The sequence below is a fragment of the Cyprinodon tularosa genome, unplaced genomic scaffold (genome assembly GCF_016077235.1).
Source record: "Cyprinodon tularosa strain WSP-4 unplaced genomic scaffold, ASM1607723v1 ctg26, whole genome shotgun sequence".
NCBI lineage: Eukaryota > Metazoa > Chordata > Actinopteri > Cyprinodontiformes > Cyprinodontidae > Cyprinodon > Cyprinodon tularosa.
In genome coordinates, this window is record NW_024038961.1 from 4,101,990 (window position 1) to 4,122,132 (window position 20,143).

At 37.0% G+C, this 20,143-nt stretch overlaps 1 protein-coding gene across 1 annotated transcript in view; it reads right to left on the reverse strand.

Moving 5' to 3' along the window:
* Positions 1–365: 365 nt before the first annotated feature.
* The window catches only part of triqk (triple QxxK/R motif containing), a 33,754-nt gene continuing 13,976 nt past the window's right edge, over positions 366–20,143 (reverse strand). Inside the window, exons 3-4 of the mRNA XM_038288956.1 lie at positions 18,328–18,413; positions 366–2,448 (exon numbers count right to left, since the gene is read on the reverse strand). Of these exons, the coding sequence (XP_038144884.1) occupies positions 2,341–2,448; positions 18,328–18,413 (194 nt within the window). The 3' untranslated portion in view covers positions 366–2,340. The remainder of the gene's footprint in view (positions 2,449–18,327; positions 18,414–20,143) is intronic.

The window sequence follows — 20,143 nt, forward strand, 5'->3', positions numbered from 1 at the left end:
ATTGCAATAACATTTTTATAATTAAAAGTTTTACTTTTAATTGGATTGTATAGAACCTATTTTAACTTATCTGGTCTCAGCTTTTTATATCCCAAAAATGTGACATTTTAGCAGGGATTTAAACGTTCCTCCCTTAGGGTTCCTTCCTTTGAAAGTACAGATAAAACTATTGGATAAATGTTTGTTTAGACCTTCCCTTCTTTTTTTGTCATATAAAATATCAATTTTTTTTTTTAAATAATATAAAAATGTAAACTTGCTTGCATTATAATTTTATCTTCATTATTGATTAGCTTTATAACATTTTTCCACTGACAAAAAAGGTATACCATTATCACAAAATGTTATTAATTCAGTCAATAAAATTTTGAGCTGCAAACATCATGCAGGATCTTTTATTAATCATTTTACATTCTGCAGTAGGAAATTCAGAAGAAATTGAAAGTACTCACAACCCTTACAAAAACACAATGTCCATGCTACCCTGCTAGCAGTTTTTAACAACAGTAGAAACCATTTCACAAATATTAAACATATCATCTAAACCAATACAAAAGAACAGAGTCTTTCCATTATTCCGATGCCAGAGCTCTTGTAGCTGTTAATAGTGAGCTTTTAGATAACAGGTGTCATGTTTGAAGGTCTATTAGGCCAGGCTTTCCATTGTTACTCATGTGAGTAAGTCACAGAGTAAGAGGAGGAGGGTCCCAATGTACCACAGAATGATGAAAGCCCCTGGTTGAGGGTATGAGTGCGTTCTAATCATAATGGTTTCTTTGACTTGTATTCTTTTTACAAGAGGTCGCAAGGTTGTGGGAGAAAACATAAGCTGAAAAATCTCTCATTTCACAGAGCATTGCAGCAGCACAACACAATGAGACTCAAACTTTAAGACATTCATTCTGGTAAAGGAAAAAAAAAAAAGGTTAGGAATGAGAGCTATCACAAGGCCACTTGTGTATTTGGTGCTGCAATTTATATTTTACGGGGGGAAAAAAAAAGTTTCCTCCAAGAGAAGTAAATGAGGAGGATAGCTTCTTCAAGAAAAACAAAAAATATTATTGTCTGTATTTTTTGCTAACAAAACTGTGTAGAAACACTAACATGTAGCTGCACACAGGTACGTAGAAGAGGTAGAAAAATATACTGAACACCCATAACATTCCTTTATACAAATAAAATGGGAGAAATATTTCCGTGTCCACAGCTTCCTTCTGTAAGCATTTCATTTCTATTTAAATAAAAGAACCTGATTGTATTTGCAGCGTCTGTCTGTCTGTCTGCAGTGGGTGCACCGTGATCTGTATTCTGCACACATGTTCATTCAGGATGAGGGCTTTGTGGATTCTAATCTCACACTTTAGGATCTCAAGATATCCATGTGGAAAGCTTTGTGCAATGGAATGTGAGGAAGGGGTTTGTCTGGAGCTGCAGATTTACATTTTTCTATTAGTGGTGAAAAACAAAGGGACGTGACTGCGCAGACTATGCTCAGTCCTGACTGAGGTGTAGAAAGAGGCTCATTGTCTTTGTTCAATAAAGACTTAGCAGGATTGCTTTGTATAATTTACGCTTTCTTTGACCTCTGTGGTTTTACAGAGGGGATGCACCGATCAATTGGCCCAGAGACTGGAATTTCTCTCTGTAGGCCTCTCTGGTGATCCATGTCTACTACTGAAAATTACATTTCCTTTTTGCCATTAATTAAGTGTATCAGAATTTAAAAAATGTTGTCAGTAATTGGATCAACAGCAAGCATTTTCTTTTATGGACTTCAGTTAAAATCAGAAGATGATCCAGGATCTGTAGTTCGCTTTGATAAATTAATCCCCAAAATCTTGCAATTCCTTCCTTTTATGTTGGATTTTACTCTATTGGAACAAGCAACCCATGTTTTTCCTTCTCTTGGGTGGTTCGTCTTAAATGTCACATTTTATTTAACTGCTAAAACAAAAGCGAGTCTGTATAATTTTTAGTCCTTAATAAAAAGATATATTAAATCAAAATCAGTTGGTTGAATTAATACAAAACAATGCAAAAAAATCTGTATTGGCCTAAAAAACTGATTGATGCATGTATATAAAAAGCTTATCTACTGAAATTTCATTAGATTACTAAGACTACAACAAAAACTAACCAAACCCAGGAAACATCAATGTTTGGTGTGCTTTATCCACCCACAGTCAGTGTCGCCTCATTGCATATAAAGTGTAGAAGATGATTCGGTTGACGAATACTTAATTGCAGAAACCTTCCATTGGGGGTTTAATGACAGGAAGCCAGTCTTTTTTTGCCCATAATTTAAAGATCCAAACGCTTCAAGTTAATGTCCACATTTTGCTAATCCATGTCCACATCCAGGTTGATCTCAGTGCTCAGGTTCAGGTAGAAGAAGGCGTAAACGCAGAGTACAAAGAAGAGAATTGCTGCGACAACCAGGAAGGCATCCTGCAAAGAGAAGAAAAAGCTCACTTATCATTTATCTATGTTGGTCAATACTTTCTTTCTTTTCTAACACCCAAGTAACTGTTGGAAATTAACTTATGAGGATAAGAATCTAATTATAGCTGTTTGTAAAATGATTACAATACACAACAATACCTGCAAATTTTAAAACAGGCTAAAAGTCTACACAAGCAAAATTCTTAACTGCAAAAGTCTTAGGTCTTCTGAGCAAAAACAGCACAGTTTCAGCACAAGAGGAAAACTTAGCAGAACACCAGAGGACTTTTTATTTGTAAAATTAGAAAAACTTAAGCTTTAAAACACCAGAAACAGTGAAAATTGATAACTCTTCTCTTTAAGCATGTTTTTTCCCCCCTCTCTCCTGATATAATTGTAAATGAGTTTTAGACAATCAAGCTTTTAATTAAAGATGAGGATTTGACTTACTTTATACCTTGCAAGCAAATAGATTAAATTTTGTCTCTAATCAGAAATATGTTCAAAGGACTTCCTTTTTTCAAAAAGTGTTTGAATCAGAATAAGGGGGAAAAAAATCATCAAATGCTGTTATTTTTACTCATCACCAAACTAAGAGAATCACATAAGAGCCGATACTTAATTAGTACCTTTAAAGGTGATTTCAGCTGAGACTTAAAAGCTTTTCCACATATGAAAAAGTGCAACTTTTATTCAGTGGTTTTCTGCCTAGTTTTTTTTTTTAACTAAAAGAAAAAATATTTTATATATGTTTTACACTTTTCAGATGTTTACTGCTCTAAATGGGTGGCTCTGTCAGCTAAAGGCATGTTTTAATCTCTATACTCCAGTTAATGATTAATCGATTACTAAATTAGTTGATTAATCATGATTAGTTAGATAAATTTTTGCAGTCCTAATCTAAACTGAACAAATTATTGGTTCACTTTTGCATAGTTTAATCACATTTCTTTTTGCTTATTATTAATATGATAATTGGTTCAGTAAAGATATCTGCTGTGTCACACAATACCAGTCCATCTATTTCAGTCTGGTTCTGTTTTATAATCTGCTCTCAACCTTAGCCAGGAATACACTGTACGATATTTTCAATCGTAGTACTTAGCTTCAGCTCAAACTTTATGATGAAACCGCAGGTTTTAAAAGTTCACAGATCAAGACGTACGTTTTCACGCAATGTGCCCCAATGCTCTGATGCGATCTGCCTGCTCACACTGTAAGTCCAAAAAGTCACACGTCGGACTCATCGCTGAGTGATGGTGCTTGTCGGACTCGTCAACCTATAAGAAGAAGAACTCCCTTGTTTGCACATGCTAAGTGCTTGAGGTTCTGATAAATCCGCTTCCACAGCAGGATTTGTCCATGAACACCTCACGAGGGCAGACTGAATTTTTAAACAGGTTTGATTTTCTCCCGACCTTAGAATTCCTGATCAGGAGGTGGTAGCAGGAGGCCGATTACTGCCTGTATACTAAACGACGCAGGACGCAAGATTAGGATGAAACTCAGTCCGATCCAAGAAATTCTCCCACGACTCGAAAATCAGCCTGAAAAGGGCAAAAATCGTACAGTGTATGCCAGCCTTTAGTAAAACAAGTATTATCTGGCAGTTTACGGCTTTGTCATAGTTTTTGGGAAGTTTTTTAAAGTCTTTACTGCAAAGTTTACCGAAAGTGGACTATTAAGGGTAATTTATACTAGACTTGTAAAAAGTTAGTCGGTTTAACCAAACGGACTAAAATACGCATGTAAAGCTTATAATAAAAAACTAACCTATTAACAAAAAATAGAGTAAAATGCAAACTGTAGGACATTTCTTTTTTTAAAGACAGTTCTGTTTGTAAAAAAAAAAAAAAGTTTCAACATTTCATGTTTATATATTTACTGGGAAATTGGTTAGGAGTGAAGTTACGCTAATAATGAAAACTAGTTATAATTCTGTAGCTCACTGTACTACATACAAACTTTTTGTAATTTTTGGCTCATATAATCATCAATAAAAACACACAGTCCTGCAGAATGTAGCCTCCTCTATGGCCTCATTCTAAAAGGACATTTTCATAATAACTGTTTTTGGGTTTTTTTTCCCAGCAGAGGGAAAACAGAAGCAGTTGTACTTACAGCGGGCCAAAACGACAAAGCAGATGTCTTTTTTCGTGTATACCTGTGTTTTTAATGGGAATGGTTTTGCATTCTTTAAATTGAAACAAGCCCCCACAGTGGGAGTTCTGTCTCTGGTGGCTCCATCTGCACATTAATGACACAAACATCCAGCTGATCCACAGCAGGAAATCGTCCCTTGTTGAAATGATAGTGGGTAGGTGACAGTGATTCATGATTAGAAAGAAAAAAAAAGTGCAAAATTGCTACAACATGACAAGGAATATAGACATGCAATTTTTTTTCAGTACATTCAATAAGTGTGTGTTGCTGATGATCTAAAAAGATTGCTGCGCAAATGTTAAGACGTGAAAATCAATTTGATCCCGCCTATTAAAAGAAGCAGATGGCTTGTTCTACTTCCATTTGATAGTGGCTTTAAAGGGAAGATGAGGTTCAAAGCCACGGAGATGGAGATAGAGAGATTTAACGTATTTATTTAACTGACTAAGGAACAATAATGGTTATAAAGTCTTACAGCTGCTGGGAGGAAGGATCTATGATAATGCTCTATGGTGCATTTAGGGTGCAGCAGTCTGTCACTGAAGCAGCTCTCCAACAGCTCCATGCATGGGGTGGGAGACATTATCAAACAGAGATGTTATCTGAGTTAGGGTCCTTTTGTTTCCCACCTCCTGCACTGAGTCCAGAGGGCATCCAATCAGAGAGCGGGCCTTACTGATCAGCTTATCCAGCAGCTTACTCTCAACTACAGATAAGCCACTGCTCCGACAGACAGCTCCATAGAAGATGGCTGATGCCACGACAGAGTCATAGAAGGTCTTAAGGAGCACCCCTGGACTCCAAAAGACCTCAGTCTCCTCAGCAGGAAGAGTCTGCTCTGTCCTTTCTTGTAGAGAGCCTCTGTGTTCTTTTATCTCATTCCTCCAGTAGATGTAAATAAAATGATCCAATTTGGAATTCAAATTTTAATTTCAGCAGATTCACAGAACAAAAAATTAAAGTCTTAAATAAGCCAAACATGAATGTTTTGATATTATTTGAATAATTTATGCGTTTAACTTCCACCAAGCAGTTTAACATAGCAGCAGGTTGCCTATTGCCTGTTTTCTTTAATATTAATTTCCCTGTACCAGCCTTTGTACTTTTTTAATGTTCTTTTATTCTGTGTTTTGACTTTGTTTCTGCCATTGTAGTTTTAACTTTGTACGGTGACCTTGAGTCCATAAAGGCCCCTTTAAAATAAAATGTATTATTATTATTATTAATATTATGTGTGTGTCCTAAAAGTCATATTATATAAAATTTTATTCACAATTTTTTCACAGCTGACCATGACTGCTGCTCAAACTTGACCAATCAGCTTCAACCTGAATCTGGGGAAATGGTAGGCCAGAATGAATACTGTTGATGGGTCCACACCCAATATATCTCGAACGCACTGCAACAATCCTTCCTTTGTGACAACAACGAGAGAGATCAGTTCTAAAAAAAAGGCAGAAGATAGTGCCGCAGTTGAGTTTCCAATTTGGAAAATCCCTTTGCACATGCTAAATATTGACATTTAAATATCCTCCACCCCTAACCCTTAGCATGGTTTAGCCATTAGAATATGTTCTGCATGTTGATGAAGGAAGATATTTAAAAAATATTTTGCACACATTGTCAGCTAAATTGCAAGCACAAATCACTTTACTCATTTGCACCCGTGCTAAGACATACCTATATTAGTGAAATATGGTCCAATGACCAAGCCTCCCAAAAAAACTTTTCATTTCTACTGTCAGATCCAATGGTGTTATTTTCCTAAATGCTCTTGAACTGGAACCATTGGCTTTGATCAAATGAACCTATAATGTAGCAAATAAGAAGTTGGGTCTGGGATTTGGCTCAAATGGTACAGTTACAGGGTTGTGGCTCATGTTATCCTCCGTCAAAAGAATAATAATGACAAGGAAAACATTTCCCGATCCTTCTCATACTTAAGTGAACTTAGTGACCGCCTGGTGCCCATAACACCCACTGTTTAGTGGAGGATCTGAAATTCTGTGGGGCTGTTCATCTTTCAAACGCTTTGGGAAATTGTCAGGGTGCACAGCACAATGAACTGCTTGAAATAGCAGGAAATATTGAATTAAAAATATTGTAGCTTCTGCCAGAAGACTAAAATGTGATCTTTATTGCTTCTCTCATTAGCATAATCATACAAAACAAATGGCCAAATTAGCCTCAGACTTCAGTTCAGTCTAGAGAGAGTATGAAGACAAATCCTCAACATCCTCAACAATCCTCCACTCTGGATGCTTGGTTAATGTTGCAGGAGAAGGGTTAGTACTATTACTTCAGTACTGTTTAACGGGGAAAATAAAGTTTAAAGGAATAGTACACCCAAAACATGATTAGCCTTCATTTTCTACTCACCCCCATGCTGAACAACACTCTGGAGTACTTTTTTGATATCTCAAATGCGTCTGGAGATCTGGGAGGCTTCTTGCTGTCTGCTGACATTCAAATAATGGAGGTCTATGGTGCCCGAGACAGAAAGGTCCATAAAAGTCCACAAAAAACGTGTCAATATTCCTCCATACTGCTCGTCCAATGTATTCCAAGTGTCCTGAGTGGGTAGCATCCAGAATTTACTCGAAATGAAGTCATTTAGAATGTTTTTAGAGCATAAACAGTAGTGTATAGGATTTCCTGAAAGCCCGTTCACGAGCCTACGGAAGCCGGCAGACCAAACCAGCGCATTCAGCTCGGCAAAGAACTCATGCTCTTCCTCAACACTGAAGTCCTCAGACATTTTTCTTTCGTCGTTTCTTTCTTTGCACAGGTAAACAGCACATTTCTTCTTCTACGCTTGCATTATTGGCACAGCAGACGCTGAATGCGCACTTTCATCTGGTTTGGTCTGCCGGCTTCCGTAGCGTCGTGAGCGCGCATGTGCACGCTTTCAGGAAATACTATACACTACTGTTTATGCTCTAAAAACATTCTAAATGACTTAGTTTCGAGTAAATTCTGGATGCTACCCACTCAGGACACTTGGAATACATTGGACGAGCAGTATGGAGGAATATTGACACGTTTTTTGTGGACTTTTATGGACCTTTCTGTCTCGGGCACCATAGACCTCCATTATTTGAATGTCAGCAGACAGCAAGAAGCCTCCCAGATCTCCAGATACATTTGAGATATCAAAAAAGTACTCCAGGGTGTTGTTCAGCATGGGGGTGAGTAGAAAATTAAGGCTAATCATGTTTTGGGTGTACTATTCCTTTAACAGAAATGGGCGTTAAATAGGAAATTTCAAATTTGCAAATCACATTTTCATCATGCATTTCTTCTGATTTGCAAGTGTGTATAGAAATTTTAAGGTAGGACTTAATAAAGCTCCATCAAGTTTTTTTTACAGATGGCAAAGAATGATCTAAGCAGAGCTGAAAATAAGGTTTTGACCTAACCTTTACAATTCACAGTTTATTTCTTTAAAGCCTGCAACGTGGGTCAGGGAGAGCATCTTATAAAGTTCCCTAAATTAGTTGAATTAGCAAAATATTCGACTTTTCATACTTGACCTGCTTCTTTTGCGGGCTGTGTTTTGCAGAATGTTCATAAAAATCTAAACAGAGTCCAGATGAAGAAAAAAGACAACACTTACAACACAGACAAAAAAAGACTGAAAAATGCATAAAAATTATAAAACACATCAGGCACACTTATAACACCTGCAAATATGAACATGGGGATGTAGCATAATGCATTCACACAAAGTGAGCTTCCTTAGTTTTCACATTAAAACCCTATCTGTTTCTCATGTCAGAAATAAATCTACAGAGAGCTCACCTGCAGTTAACATTATTCATAGTGCAGCAAGTGTACTGCATGTGCAGCTCGTGCTATGAACAAAGAAAGATACTGTTTTTAAGTCTATTTGCTACAGATGTTAGGTTCCTAAATTATTTTTCGGATATAAATTGGGACCAACAACTCATATCCAGGGTGGGTTGGTAACAATGCTTCTGGCCTTTTCTGAACTGTAGCTTAAACATAGTCCAAATCTGGTAGACGGCTTTCCACAATTCCTAGTTGAGTCTTCCCCACTCAGGGTAATTTCTTCCTCTTTTGTGCAGCTGCCTTACAAACAAGTGTTTGCTTTAAAATATACACTTCAGTTCTTAGCCTCTTGCTGCAGTTTTACATCTCTTCTTTCAATTATCCATTCATAGTCCCGACCGGAATAGTTTCTTAGAGTAAGTACTAGAGTTTACCTTATCAAAAATATGATTTTTTTTCACTAGAGCAAAAATATCAGAACAGTTGAAATGATTTAGAATCCTGCCAATTTTTTTCTAAAGGATGTAAAATCTACGGCTTAATTCCTTAAACCTGAAAGAACCAATTAGGCTATTCCTGACTGACCATAAAGATCATGTATTTTCTTTGATGCTGGGAGTTAATCTAAAAAAAAGAGGGAAAAAAACAATAAAGTTTGCTTTTATGAAGCAAACGTAAATCCATAATATGTCTCTCATGAAATATACCTGTGTAAACTTTCTTTCAAAAGTCAGAAATTAATTTTCAGAACACTGAACGTGACCTCCAGCCTTCAAACACAAAATTTTATTCAAACAAACTACAGCCTTCCAGCAAAGTTGTATTAAAGTGAAAATGGAAATGTGGAGCTCTTGTTCATTATATGTGGCTCAGACAATTACAATCTTCATCAGCTGGAGTTCCATTAGGGACACTCAGAATATTGAACAATGCCAGTAATTCTTTATCAAGAGAACTCATTAGCTGCTAACTTTCTAATCAACACTAGAGAGCTTGGAGGGCTTTGAAAAAGGTGCTGGGTGCAGCCTGATTAAAGGTTATTCAAAAAGAAATGTGACCCTGGAAAAGTCACCATAATAACCTAGTTCTAGCATCTGCTTTAAAATTAGATTATGTTTCTCCTTTCAAAATGTGCTTGGCTTCTTAACAGTAGGTATGCATTGGTCATTGGTATGAAGTATGTCAATATTTCAAAATATCCAACATGTTCTATCATACTATTCAACAGGTTAATGAGAAGGGAGTTTTCTAGGGCTGTATGGAACATAGATAGACTCGGCCCTTTTCTGCTCCCCAACTATAATATGTATTGCAGCTCAACTTACAGGAAGTAATGTGGCCGTTTTGAGATTTTTATGGCACTAGATATGTTTATGGTTGTAATGTGCAAAAGTTGTTAAGCTGACTGCAGGATAGCTACCCAATTAGATAGGCTTGGCTATATGTTAGGCTTATTAAGCATCATATAGGAGCTTGCTATGCTTCTGTTGCTCTTAAAAGGGTAGAACAGCAAAAAGGGAAAATATTCTGTGTAATATGCAAATTCTTTAAAAACTGAAAAAATGTGCAGCATTCTTATTTTGCTTCAAAATCAACCCAGCATGAAAAATATCTATACATTTGAAAATTCAATGGTAGGAATATTTCAATTTTTCACTTTTAGAGCAAAATACAAGTCTATAATAAAATTCTTTGTTTGTTGTGTTTTATTTTACTGAGATAGATAGATATTTATTAGGGATGGGACGATTTATGAAAATTATGTCTTGGTTCGGTTCACGTGTGTTGCGTTTGGTTCATGCGCTGCTCCTTTTTCTCATAGGCGAAGCGTTTACACTCCAGAGCAGAAGGTGGCGGTACTGCGACCAAAGCCAACCACCAGTAGTAAACAGGAAGAAGAAGCGAAGCAGCTTAGCAGGGTGTAGCAGGGAAAAAAATCAGTTGTTGTGGAGAATTGTGTCGGAATGGCGAGAGGGAAAGAACAGGAGTTGGAAGAAGCGCCAGCAGCACTTTATAGGTCTGCTGTATTGGAGCTCTTTGCATTTAGAGTGACCTACGATGACGGCGGAAAGAAAGTCGTGGATAAAAGTGCCACAGTGTGCAAGCATTGTGCAACACGTTTTGTTTATGCTAACAGCAACATGACCAACATGTCATGCTAACCCCGAAATCCCACATACTCCGTCAGCAACCCCCGCTCTGCCCCGCTGCGCTCCAGACCGGCTGCTCAAAGCAAAGCCTACAGCCCCCACTGTGGCTCCAGTCCGCTTCCCTCTGAGTCCCTTGGAGATGGTAGAGAGCATGCGCCAGATGATTAAATTCAAAGCAGCAAAACATACGGAAATGATCCAGGGTTTCCGCGGATCATTTAAAATAATTACAATCCATTATTTTTTGGGGGATCTTTTCATTAATTCCATAAATTTTTATGGGATTTCGGTGTAACAATCAACATGTATCGAACCGAACCGAAAACCGTGACCAGAAACCGTGAATCGAACCGAACCGTGGATTTTGTGAATCGTTCCACCCCTAATATATATATATATATATATATATATATATATATATATATATATATATATATATATATGTCATTGTTTTATTAGGCTTATATTGGTAGCTCCACACTGTCAAATGTCTAATGAAACAAAAAAAAAAAGTAAAAAAACATTAAGATAGTAGACAAAAAGCACAGATCTCATTCGACCCGACGGGCAAACTGTGCAGAGAAACTACAAATGAAAAACAAGAGAATGAAAGAGAAAACAACAAAGAGATAAGCCTGAGCACAAATGAGGGGTAGCAGGGGGCTAATAATAATAACTCCTCTCTGACTAAGACGATGGGGGTTGAGGCTGACAATTAAAAAACATCAGCCTCCACCAAGCTATCTGTGTACATGTTGCAGCTCCTCGTCATCAGCAGCCGAATTGGTCTTCATTAGTCTTGGCCTGCATTTATCTCTAACCCAGCAGCCTTTAAACAGCTTTAAGTCCTCTTTTAATTGGAAAACTTTCAAATTTCATGCACTTTAGCTTCATATATTACCCGCCGGGCTGCTGCCGCTTGATTTACTTTTCCATTTTGCCCAGGCCTTGGAGAACTTGATCAAATCGTGGAGTCTTGATTGTTTTTCTGCTTTCCGTTTTCTTTTGTGTAAACTTTAAAAATAAAATGAAGGCAGCAGTTTTTGTAAGACAATAATAAAGATACTTTTAACTCCAGATATACATAAGCATTTTACTCAGTCTGATGAAACAAACGGAGACACAATATTCCCTCCCCCCCATTTTTTATGAGAACAGCTGGTTACAGTACCTCTACAATAAAAACAAGCTGGAGGGGTTTCGCTGCAAACACTTGAGTCGTATAAAGCACCTGCACTTGATTGAGATCATTGTTTTCGAGGAGAGCGGCCCACTGAGTTGAGGCCTGCAAACACACGTACGTGCAGCCGCACACAAGCACACAGCCCCCTTAGACATGAGTCTCTCTGCCCGCATTTTGATGGAGACCTCTGGATGGGGGCACAGGCACATCATCATCTTCATCGCACGGCTCCCTCAGCTCTAGCGGCAGCTGCAACAAACTCAGTGTGCTGGGAGCCCAGTGCCTGTTGCCCTGGCGACAAGCCATGGCTCAGCAGACATCCTCTTATCTGGTCTGATTTTCATCCTCCTCCTGGGTTTGTTTACCGAGTCTGTGTGGGAATGTGTACATCAATCTGGACGCACCGACGTGTTTGTGGCTGTAAGTGGACCGACACAAAAACTGCTCTGGCATCTGTCCTGCAGTTCCAAAGCATGTTTTAACAGTAATGAGTACATCCGTTTATTCCTGTAGGTTTAAATTTCCTTTGATTGACTGAATCTTGATTTAACTTTACAAGGTAAGCATACACAATCTCCATTTTTGCTAATCTCAGATTAACCAATATTATTATTCTTTAACATTTACTGATTTCTCTCACACAGCTTGACCTCACCCCTGCTACCAAATATGCATGTATTGAAATATCACAAAAGAAAAGCGTATTTTAAATTCCACTAAATATTACTGTTCTTCTTTTTTTCTTTTTTTTTGACCAAAAAGTCTAGTTTCAATGGAGATCCAAGATTTTTGGCAGACTGCCACAAATAAAACTAAACAATAAAAGCAAACAACAGTTTTTAAAAAATAAATACCACCCTACCACCTTATTTCCTATTTGTCAGGCCGTTTTTTGCAACATCTTCCTTATACTTTCTGTTCCTAAGCAACATTTTTTTCTTTAAAATAAAAACAGCAGCTGTTAATCTGTCACAAACCAAAGTATTGTTATATTGACACCCATCTTAAAACCTATTGATTAGTTGGTGAATATTAAATAAAAACTCTACGCCCTCATTTTCAGTCTTCAACACTTTTAAAAAAACATGCGAGTAAAACCCCAAACAAATAAAGAAATACGACTTGTTTTCATCAGTACACAAAATAATAAATGACAGATGGAAGATACCCAAAGTCATCATCTGTACTCTCCATCATCTGCCAATTCTATGAACAACCCCCCCTAACTTTCTAAATTCAGTAGCTCTATAAGACAGCGGGAAAAGCTGTGCAGAAGCGAACACCTCCCACCTCCATTTACTGTCAATGCAGTAGATCCATTTTCCGGTAACATGTTACTTTTGCAAAACCACTAATGAATGCATTGTTGGTGTCTTCATTAGTACTGCATAGGTTGTTTTTTGCTTCTTTGTTGGTCCTTGTGTAATTTTTTAACTCAACTGCAGTGTCTCCATCGTTCTCTCTGCCAACCTATCCAGACTGTCCTGTTACTAGGACAGCCCTTAGACAGCCTGCCATGGCAGCTGCCAGATTCACAGTGCCTGCATGTCTGCTGGCCATTCTGAGATGCCATCTGCATCTGTGCTTGGTGTCTCATATAGAGAGGAAGAGAAGAGCTTATGCAGGTGGATCTCAATAAATCAAATGCCAAAAGGTTAATTTATTTTCACTGATTTTATACATAAGGTTAAAAAAAAAAGCATGCAGAATGATCTAATCTTCTTACTTGACATTTGTCTGGCAGAGAGTCATTGACACCCTCTCCATAAGGTAACTGTTAAAGAATCTTGCAAATTAGAGTGCTATATCCAATCATGTTAAACATTTTAGTAGAAGGAAAAATGTGGTAGAAAGAAGGTGCACAGGAAGCATGGACTGTGAAAAAAAACTCATTTAAGAGTTTAGGGGAGATTCAAAAGGTATTTTGTCTGATTGGAATCAATGCCTTAAAGGGACACACCGGTTTTTTTTTTTTTTCTTTTACATTGGCCCCTTGATTTTACGTTATTACATCATGTTCTACTCACCCATATGAGTTTTGTGTTATTTGCAGCTGTTCTGAAGATATTCCATTAGGTTATATCCAAGTAACGTCTTCCTATGGGCAACGACTTGAAGGCACAAACTAAACTGTTCATAATTTATCATCTATGGTACATGAGCATTCATAACATGTAGGCGAATCACTGTCAGCCAGACATCCGTGGTTATATTTTTTATATTTATATATTTTTTAAACAAAGCGGCGTGTGTATGACGTCATCCGCGCGTCGGCTATCCTTCATTCATCCTGTTCGCTGAACTGCTGCTAATTTTACTCACATCACATGCCCGGAAGATTTCTAGTGCTACTACCACAGATGATCTCGCTCTCGAAATGGCATTGAATGATTCAGATGATGCGGATGACGTCATACACACTCCGCTTTGTTTTTAAAAAATATAAATATAAAAAAAATATAACCCCGGATGTCTGGGGGACAGTGATTCATCTACATGTTATGAATGCTGGCGTACCATAAAGAATAAAATATGAACAGTTTAGTTTGTGCCTTCAAGTCGTTGCCCATATGAAGATGTTGGATATAACCTAACGGAATATCTTCAGAACAGCTCCAAATGACGCAAATCTCATATGGGCGAGTAGAACATGATGTAATAACGTAAAATCAAGGGCCCAATGTAAAAAATAAAAATAAAAATTGTGTTCCCCTTTAAGAGTCATCTAAAAAAGATGGACCCAGGACAATAGACACCATCAATCAATTAATAAATGAATCAATCATGTTTAGGAATTTATAGACCTGGGTGAGGTCAGATGTGAAAGTGATGAAATTGTAAATAGATAAATTGAAAACTCAACTTATCAATCCCAGAAGTAAAATTTGTCACTGAAGCCTTATTACATGAAAACATGGGGAAGAAAACATGCATAAACTAAAATAATTTCTAAAAAGATTCTTATATAGATGATAGCATTGTGTTAAATTCTGTGCAGTAAGACCTCCTACTGGTGGAGGAGATTCAACATCTGAAGAGCAGCTGGGAGACACTGTGTCCAAAATTATTGAGTCAGACAGTGTGGTTGCATGAACCTGCTGCTGGCTTTTCCCTCTGGAGTAGTCCACTATATCCTTGAAATGATGAGTTATTTTTGACAGTCTGAGTAGTATTATCAACATTCTGTCATCAACCAACTCTTTCAGTCTGGGAAGCAATGATGAGCAAGTGTTGCATGCCTTGTGTTAAGCCACTGTTGAACCAGAGACAACATCAAAAGCGAATTACCTGGGATAAGGAGTGAAAGACCTGGAATATGGCTTATTGGTACGAAATGTTGATTTGAGATGAAAGTAACTTTTAGACCTAATTTGGATGTCATGTCTCACAGACTGGAGGACTAGTAGAGAGGAACAGAAGCCCAGTTATCTGAGCTTTAGTGTGAAATTTCCACTTTCAGTGATAATTTAGAAAGCCTTGTTGCTATTAAAAAAGTTATTAAAGGATGATTGTCTCCACGGCATGCCTCACAGACGCAGCAATTCAAGCAAAATAAGCCCTTCTTGAATGTGGATTATATAATTTTACAGGGTATGAAGATACCTTTCAGCAAACCCACATTTCTGTTTTATTCATATTAGACCTTATAAATGCAAGTCTCATGTAATCAAACTTCCTCAAAAACTGGATTTTTTTTTTTAGCTGTAAGCCAATATTAACAATCACATATTCTTCTGTGTACAATATATGAATAAGTTTTATTTTTTTTAGGAATAATTCACATAAAAAAATAAATTGTATATTTCAATATTATAATTTATTGTTATGCACTTTCAACATGCTCAAACCTGACCTGACAACACCAATAGAAATGGCCAGGGGGAGCTTTCTGATGTCACCGTAAACTGGGTAAAACCAGAAAAAAAAGAAAGACTTTCAAGTGAACGTCATGCTAAAAAGCACTTGATGGGAAAGCAAGCATGACCAAATATCCATTACATTTGGACAAAATATTAATCAAACTCTCGGCCAAGAGGTCCAAGTCAGTTTAATATCCTGATCCCAGAGGTATTTTTAATCCACCCTCTGAAATTCCTCGTCTTGGGCATGGAAAGCATAAATTATTCATGACCCATATCAATATTTTAAGATATGGACTGATCTAATTGGATTAAAGACATGTTTAATGAGGCCCCGCATGTGTAGGAGATGCATATTTTAAAACCTGACCATTTCACCCAATGTTTAATGCTGGGTGTTATTTGCTCTTTCTTTAAGCTCTTTGCGGCCCACTGATTTTTAATCAGGAGAGAGGGTGCTGGGTCGTAATAAGTGTTAACAGAAAAGCTTTCTAAATGACCTGAAAAGAACAAATATGTAAAAAAATATATTATATAAATAAAAAAATATTGCAGTATCTCTGACAAAATAAAACTTATTGACAACAAGTATAAATGATTAAAACATTTTAGATAATTTTTAGGTCTGGACTTGACCTCTCCAGCACTCCTCTTTAAAAGTGGAATTGTCGGTGCGTTTTGGATCATTCTTCTCTGTATCACCCGAGCCACAGTCATAATCATTTTGGGGTTTATACTAGAGGCTACAATTCATTGTTACAAGACTTCTAAAACTGTTCCTAAACCAGTAAAAGTGAAATTAACTGTTGCACTGTAATACTTGGTCAGATGCCAGATGTAATGCCAGACATTACAGGATGCCTATGTCAGTCCGCAGGATGTTTCTAAAATGTTTCAGGCATTTTTTAAATGCCGTTTTCTTTTCTTCCTAATCTGGAGTTATTGAGTTTTCTGTGCTTTATTTGTTCTGGGTTAATTTTAAAGCTTGTTAAGAGATAGAAGGGCCTTGTAACACCAAATAAAAAGGGTGGATTTATAAGTTACAAGATAAGCACCACCAGAAAAAGCTTTTGTGCTTCAGTTTCTGGGGTAATACTTTGGAAATGTCTAGATCAGAAGGTAAGAACATGCAGTACCATCAAGCAGTTAAAGATATTGTTCAAATAAATGAATATGGTATAATTACCATTAATGACTGGTTTAATTGAGTATAGTGAAAATTAAAAAAAATGGGTAAAGGTTTCTATTATCATTACTTTTCAATTTTCACCGATCACGCTTATCCCATAAATATTTTTCATAGTGCTCAAAATGTTTTAAAATTTATATAAAACAAAATATTAAGTAGTTTTCATGCATCTATGTAAATAATTTGAAACCTTTGAGAATTGGGGGTGTATTATTATTTTATATTTTATGTAATAATAATAATATAATACATGTATCTGTATATATGGGCTAAGACAGGATAGCTCTAGTAAATATATGAGATGAGGGAACAAATCATTTTTAGTTAGACTCATTTGTTTATGTAAATATGCATAAAAATGCTCTGCTTTCCATTGTGGTCTATCTTAGTCAATAAATAAAAGTCTCACTTAATCTCTAAATAAACCCCATTCATTCATTTAATCCATGACCTGGGTGAGTTGTAGAAATACTTTAGGGGTCTCTTTAGTTAATAATCTGTGCTAAATTGTGAATGCCCTGTATTATTTCAGTGACTTTACAGGTTAGGAAACTCCACAAAGTGCTTTCCACTACCTTCAACCATACATCCATTCACACATCGACAGTTTCAAGCCACATTCTGGCCACAAGCTGCCCCGGAGCAGAAGCACAGGAGTGACCCTGACCAATTATAACTAGGCAGTGGGGGCGAACTGTCCTGCCAGGGACACAATGTCCAAAACAAATAAAGCTGGGGTTCACAACTGGCAACATACTACTGCATCTTTTGCGCTCTCACCCCAACTTCTCACAGGGAAGGTTTCCCATGGTTTCATCGTTTCCTATATCTTGGATAATAGTTTTGACTTTATGGGAGTCTGAAATAATCATACTGTTTATTGCTGTAATGAATTTTTATTAAACTTCTAAGAATTTTGATTTATCAAAGCAATTATGAACAATAATCTTTACATACCAGAAAAACTAAAAATACTGTCGCTTTGCATTATATTCACGCCATTGTCAGTTCCATTGGTGGATAAATACATTTAGAAATATACATTACTACTTTAAAGAAAAAAATTAAGTATCTAGCATTTTAAAATTGACCCAAAGAGGCATACTCTCTATCTGGTAGTTACTGACAAATATGAAAAATATGAAAAAAATGGTTTGTAACCTATAAAGACTGAGACAGTGGCGTTGGATGTAGGAGTTTGCCTTGAAATCGAAGGGTTGACGGTTCAAGCCCCGACTCCGACTTTCAGTGTCTTCACCTGCATTGTCTACTGATGGTGGTCAGAGGGCCCGGTGGCGCCAGTGTACGGCAGCCCCGCTTCTGTCAGTGAGCCCCAGGGCAGCTGTGGCTACAATGTAGCTTGCCACCATCAGTGTGTCAGTGTGTGTGTGAATGGGTGAATGAATGTACTGTAAAGCACTTTGGTCAAGTCTCCTAACTTGAATAAAGGCGCTATATAAGTACATGCCATTTACCATATAGGAAAACAGTAGTGTAATATACCCTAATCACTGGAAGCGACAGTGATGTACGCTGAGGTAATCTTACCCTAAATCCAGAGGAGTTTTTCTTTGCTTCAGCTTTCAGCCGTGTTGCCTTTAAGACAGATTTTGTCTTTTTGTAGTCCTGCTTACCTAAAACAGGAGAACACAGGGGGAAACTGATGAGCAAATGAGGAAACACCAATGAGGAAACATACATTTTTACAGCCATTAGCATGTGTAAGAAAGGTCAATAGATAAATATTAACATAAACACCGTGCAACATGTAGAACAAAAGTGACAGCTGCAAGTCAAAAAATCTATTTATTTAGACAAACGCATCACTCTCCTTGTTTCTTTTTTCTGAGATTTGAAATTTATTCAGTCTTCCTTTTTCTCTCCATTCCTTCAGGTGCAAAACCCCTCCCTTCACCTTCCAATGATTCTCTGAGGGACTAATAGATATGGGGAGCATGTTGTCAGAAGCAGACAGTGAGCTAGAGGGAATTCATTAGGACACTGGATGTCTCCTTCACTTGTCAGAAAGTGGAAAAGAAAAAATTTGGTTGAGGAGAACTGCACCCTGCTCACTATTCACACAGATAGTACAAAAAGTCACGACCTGCAAATGACTAGATATAAAATCATGTCAGGAAGTAGCAACATATATGTATGTGTAAGTAGAGACCAAGGCACTGTAGAAAGTAAGTCAAATGTGCTAATCTACATTAGGTGTTATAGTTTGTTTAAAAGGCTAATATCACATTGCAGTGCAATAAATCATATTATTATTCAAAGTATAATAAGCATAAGTATTTCTGTCATTTTTCAAAGTCTAAATGCCTTTCAAAAAACAAAAACTCTGTTTTTTGAAAAAAAAAAAAAGAAAGTGACTCATGTGTGATTATGATAATGTGTCATGAATCTGCATTATCTGATGGAAAATGAAACACAGGAACCAGACTGTTTTATAGATAATAAAAAAAATACCTTTATATTGAAAAAGCACCTTTCTTACAAGAATACATTTAATGGATGCGTGGCAGCTTACACTCGACAGAGAAAAAGAATGTTACTCAAACCCAGGCTGCAAAAATGATCTCTTGGTGACCTTGTGAGATTTAACAAGTGATATTAAGGGTGAAGAGACAACACAGCTCATGTCAAGGCCATTTACTCATAGTACTAAGAGGTAGTACAAACTCAACCAGATGAGGAGACTACAGCAAATGTTTGTAAGCACAAAGCCTATCTGGTAAGAAACTGTTTTCTGCTTCATTTTACCATCTCATTAGCCCCAGGCAGTAAAAACAAAAACCTCTTGGGTGTCCAAATATCTTGCTTGATCAATAACTGAAATCTGCAAATGTTTTTCCTGCAAGTTTAGCAACAACTCGCCTCATTTTCAACTAACCTTCTATATGGACTTTTTTTCCCCCATCCATCCCATGAGTAGCATTGGCTTGAAGTGACTTGGCTTTTTGTAGGGAGGGGGTAGCAGACACTATGATTAAACTAATGTTTCAACGGTTACAGTGAAGTAATGCAGTTGAACCCCAAACAAGTAAAGCATTAATTGATTAAGTTGAGAAGAGGGAGTCTTGGAGAATGTAGAAGATAAGATATAAGACTGTTTAAGATATATGCTTGTGGTCAGAGCGACAATAAATACATCAACCTTAATTCTGTCAGAACTTCAGTGGAACAAATTCCAGTTAATGGGCTTTAACTCCTTTATTAGTGATGCAAAAGCCAGATCTTGTTTTGTTTATATTATCTATAATATCCTATAACGAAAAGCATAATACTGTAGGTCCACAACCTTCCAACCCAGGAATTCTCTGGACAATCCTGTTTGTTTGCTTATAAATTCAAATAGGCG